This window comes from Bison bison, unplaced genomic scaffold (assembly GCF_000754665.1).
Source record: "Bison bison bison isolate TAMUID 2011002044 unplaced genomic scaffold, Bison_UMD1.0 scf7180017858349, whole genome shotgun sequence".
Classification (NCBI taxonomy): Eukaryota; Metazoa; Chordata; class Mammalia; order Artiodactyla; family Bovidae; genus Bison; species Bison bison.
In genome coordinates this window covers 39,074-44,012 of record NW_011488922.1, presented here as the reverse complement: position 1 = coordinate 44,012, position 4,939 = coordinate 39,074, and the positions used below count along the sequence as shown (strand labels likewise).

Here is a 4,939-nt window from a genome sequence, read left to right as displayed (position 1 = left end):
CAGTCCCATCACTTGATGGCAAATAGATGGGGAAACAGTGGAAACAGTGTCAGACTTTATTTTTCTGGGTTCCAAAATCACTGCTGATGGTGACTGCAGCCATGAAATTAAAAGACGCTTACTCCTTGGAAGGAAAGTTATGACCAACCTAGGTAGCATATTGGAGAAGGCAATGGCAACCCACTCCAGTACTCTTGCCTGGAAAATCCCATGGGCAGAGGAGCCTGGTAGGCTGCAGTCCATGGGGTCTCAAAGAGTTGGACACGACTGAGCGACTTCCCTTTCACTTTTCACTTTCATGCATTGGAGAAGGAAATGGCAACCCACTCCAGTGTTCTTGCCTGGAGAATCCCAGGGATGGTGTAGCCTGGTGGGCTGCCATCTCTGGGGTCGCACAGAGTCGGATACAACTGAAGCAACTTAGCAGCAGCAGCAGCAGCAGATAGCATATTAAAAAGCAGAGACATTACTTTGCCAACAAAGGTCCATCTAGTCAAGGCTATGGTTTTTCCAGTGGTCATATATGGATGTGAGAGTTGGACTGTGAAGAAAGCTGAGCGCCGAAGAATTGATGCTTTTGAACTGTGGTGTTGGAGAAGACTCTTGAGAGTCCCTTGGACTGCAAGGACATCCAACCAGTCCATCCTAAAGGAGATCAGTCCTGGGTGTTCATTGGAAGGACTGATGTTGAAGCTGAAACTCCAGTACTTTGGCCACCTCATGCGAAGAGTTGACTTATTGGAAAGGACTCTGATGCTGGGAAGGGTTGGGGGCAGGAGGAGAAGGAGATAACAGAGGATGAGATGGCTGGATGGCATCACCGACTTGATGAACATGAGTTTGGGTAAACTCTGGGAGTTGGTGTTGGACAGGGAGGCCTGGCGTGCTGCAGTTCATAGGGTCACAAAGAGTTGGACACGACTGAGTGACTGAATTGAACTGAACTGAAAACTAATTTGGCTAAGTATTGCCAGACTTCTTACAATGAATGATACTTTGGGCTTGAGACACTGATCAGAACCCTTGGCGCCTCCATTCTTCAGGGTCCAGAAGAGGACCCTATCCCTGGCCACAACTACCCCATAAGCACCAATGCACAAGGGACTCTCCAGCCCCATAGTTCTACCAACATTCGTATTTTTCCAGCTTTCTGCTCTCTTGTCAGTCTGGTAGATGCTCATTTGAATACACTGAATTTCTATGATTATTGTTGAGCACGAGTGTTTCTTCTTGTGCTTGTTAGCCTTTCTGGTTTGCTTTTCTGAGAATTGAGAATTGCCTCTTCAAATACTTGGCCTATTTCCCTACTGAAATTTTTCTCTTTTTCTTATCAATTTGCCTGAGATCCTTGTCCATTCTTATTGGCTTAAGACTTTGCCTACACTTTTGTGACCATTTTGGCATTTCATATTATTTTAGAAATTTATCCACTTATGAAGTGGATATATTTCAAATTTGTAAGGGTAGACTTGTTTTTTAAATATATATTTTAAGAAATTTATTTTTGGCTGCATTGGGTCTTCGTTGCGACATGAGGTTTCTTCGTTTTGTGGCTTCTCTCTAGTTGTAGTGCTTGGGCACTAGAGTGCATGGGCTCAGTAGCTCTGCAGCATGTGGGGTCTTAGTTCCCTAGCCAGAGATCAAACCTATGTCTTCTGCATTGGAAGGCAGATTCATTGGACCACCAGGGAAGTACCAAATGTGGAGTTGTTAATGACAGTTTTATTATTCTCAGAACGTATGATGTCTTTCAGTTCCTATTTTTCATTCCGCATTTTATTTGTATCTTTTCTCTTTTTTTTTTCTTGAGTAGATTTGCTGGAGGATTATCTTAGTAATAGTGTCAAAGAATGAACGTTAGTTTTTTGTAAATAGTTTTTGTAATCAATTTCATTGATTTCTGGTCATCATTTTTATTCCTTTTTGGGAAGGTTGCTTTGTTGTCCCTTGTATAACTTCTTGAGTTAATTCATAAGCATATTTTATAATTCTTATTGTTTCTTTATAAATGTACTTAAATTATAAATTTACTTCTAAATATTGATTTAGAAATCATTGTCCAATTAAAAAAACACTTTGATTGTGAAATTATTATTAGCTCACAAGAAGTTGCAAAAGTTGCAACTTCTTCTGGTTCCCCATAGGGACATTCTGTATGACTGTAGTAAATGAGCAGGAAATTAACATTGGTACAGTACTCTTGGGGCTTTTCTGGTTGCTCAGTGGTAAACAATCCCGCCGCAATGCAGGAGATGTGGGTTTGATCCCTGGGTTGGGAAGATCCCTTGGAGAAGGAAATGGCAACCTCCGGTGTTTTGCCCAAGAAATCCCATGGACTCCTCCCCCAGAGGAGCCTGGGAGGGCTACAGTCCATCAGTTTAGTTCAGTTCAGTCAGTTACTCGGTCGTGTCTGACTCTTTGCGACCCCATGGACTGCAGCACACCAGGCTTCCCTGTCCATCTATAGTCCATAGAGTTGCAAAAGAATCTGACATGACTGAGTGACTAAACAACAACACCACTTTTAACTAAATTACAGACCTTATTCAGTTTTCATCAGATTTTACACGCACGTGTGTGTGTGTGTGTGTGTGTGAGACATGTAGCATATTTGCTATTATTCAGTACTAAATACTTTCTCATTTCTTTTTTTAAGTCAGGGGTTACTTAGTAATACATCAGTTGACTGTCATGCATTTGTTGTTCTGATCTCATTGTCTCTGGATGGAGAACAGCCTACATAAATAGTTATCCTTTGAATAAGCCACCTTTCTCTGCTCGGCACCATTTCCAATGGCGGAAACTAAGCGGGAGAGTGAGAGTCAGGATTTGAGAAGCTCACGGAGTGGGTTCAGGTTAGGCTGGAGGAAAGACCATGGAGATGAAGACCTGTGTCCCAGAAAGTCTCAGGGAGCCTATGTCACAGGAACTGATAATCAACTTTCTGCTTCAGAAACAGTGATCTAGAGGCCAACAAGAACGGAATTTGAGACCTAGATTGAAATTGGTTCCAGAATCCAGGACCCAAACACAGGACCATGGGACCCCAGCATCTCAGACCCATGCAACTGCTCTGTCTCCTGGGGGCCATTTCCTCTCTGCCTTGTATGTCCTGTGGGGCTGGATGCTTCAGGACCCTCTTGGCTGGGGAGGATGGGGGGCCTGGATTCCTGTCACTGGGGGAGGGAAAACTGCCTATCTGGGTCCCTCAGGGGACAAGATCTGTGGAGGCTGAGCTCTTGATTTGCAGCTCAAGGGTTGAGAAGGCAATGTGAGGAGCAGTTGACCAGATAAAGATTCTCTCTTTAGGGGCTGAAGCTCTTCTGTGCTATGAAGCGACATCTTCACTCTTCAGAGCTGTAGGTCTCCATAGGTGGCAATGGTTTCTGTTGAGGAGCATGGTGTGCAAACTGAATGAGGGCTGTGAGGAGACGCTGGTGTTCATCGAGGCAGGTGGGCGGGGGTGACTTTGCTGCATTGTTTTGGCTTGGTCTTCTGACCCCTACTTCCCTTCCCAGCACCCAGGGACTCTGGACTTCAGTTCCAGATATTTATCTTTGGGAACAACATCCAGACACCAGCAGGAGAGGGGCAGGACCCAGCTGGTTGTGCTGTGGGCTGGATAAGAGGGCAGAATGGAGGTGGGAGACACACGGGAGAGAGGAGCAGACGGGCTCCTCCTGTGGAGAGAGGAGTGAGGACAGGCAGATAAAACCTGGGAGATCTGAGCAGCGAATGGACAGTAGGGGAGATGCAAAGCTGGTGGTGGGGCAGAGTGAGCAGCAAGGGCAGGGTGGGGTGGGGTGGGGTGGGGGTGGGAGGTTGGACTGGGGTGTGGCCAACGACACTGATCAGAGCTCTCCAATCTTCTGCTCTGCAGGGACCAGAAAGGGAATCCTGGGTTTTAAAGGCTGCAGCCCAGCCTCATCTTACCCCCCGCAAGTCTCCTACCTGGTTTCGCCACCTGGATTGTCCATCGCCTCCTATAGCCGGGTCTGCCGGACCTATCTGTGCAATAACCTCACCAACATGAATGCTATATTGCACCTCAAGACCAGGACTCCCAAGACTTTAAAATCTTCTTCCCACAGTTGCCCAACTTGTGTGGGCGAGCACTCTAAGAGCTGCCTCCCAAATTTTGTCTCCAGTGAGTCTTGCCCCAGAGACGCTACCAAGTGTTACAGTTCCACAGTGAAATTCCAGGCAGGTGAGAGGACAGAGACTTTCTCTCTCAGATGCCTGCTCCATGCCTGCTGCCTCTCCATCCCTGAGGGAGGCGGGTGGGGCTTGGAGAGGTGCTGGGGGTCGTGGTACAGAATTCCAAGGAGAACAGGGGAAGGTGCCTGATGCCGGGTCTTTGGAGGGGTGAGCAGGTGTCCTGGTTGGTGAGGGGTGTCTGGAAGGAGGGGCAGGACGCTTGCATTTTGAAAGTGTCCCTGACTGCCCCCTCTCTTCCTTGCAGGGTTTCTTAATACCACCTTCCTCCTCATGGGCTGTGCTCGTGAACATACCAGCGTTTTAGCCCATTTTCACCATATTGGGAGCATCAGAGTGACTGAGGTCATCAACATTGTAGAGAAGGCCCTGTTTACTGGTGCAGGGACCCCTTGTCGGAGTCCTTCTTGGGGTATCCTCTTAGGCCTCCTGTTTGCCTTCAAGGGCTGAGGATCTAGCTGGACCAGACCAACACCCCTCCCTTTTCACAGAGCCAAATAAAGTTACAGAGTTGCATTTCTGCCTTGTCTTGTGGGCCATGAGGGTTGTGGGGTTGTGAAAGAGCTGAAGAGATGGGGGGGCAGGCAGAGGGGAGGGACAGGCAAAGCGCAGTCCTCACTCTGAAGTGAGCAGGGTGCTCTGGGAGGAGGATCATTGGCAAAGTGACAGAATCATGGCCAGCGTGCTGGAGGAACCCAAACGCTCCCCTTTTCCCCCTGGGAGC

General features: G+C 47.5%; 1 protein-coding gene across 1 annotated transcript in view; it reads left to right on the top strand.

Annotated features, from left to right (window-relative positions):
* Nucleotides 1-4,731, top strand: part of LYPD4 (LY6/PLAUR domain containing 4) — a 9,352-nt gene extending 4,621 nt beyond the window's left edge. The window contains exons 3-6 of the mRNA XM_010862962.1: nt 2,954-3,105; nt 3,310-3,453; nt 3,881-4,207; nt 4,463-4,731. Coding sequence (XP_010861264.1) covers nt 3,039-3,105; nt 3,310-3,453; nt 3,881-4,207; nt 4,463-4,665 — 741 coding nt within the window. The 5' untranslated portion in view covers nt 2,954-3,038 and the 3' untranslated portion in view covers nt 4,666-4,731. The remainder of the gene's footprint in view (nt 1-2,953; nt 3,106-3,309; nt 3,454-3,880; nt 4,208-4,462) is intronic.
* The last annotated feature ends 208 nt before the right edge of the window (nt 4,732-4,939 follow it).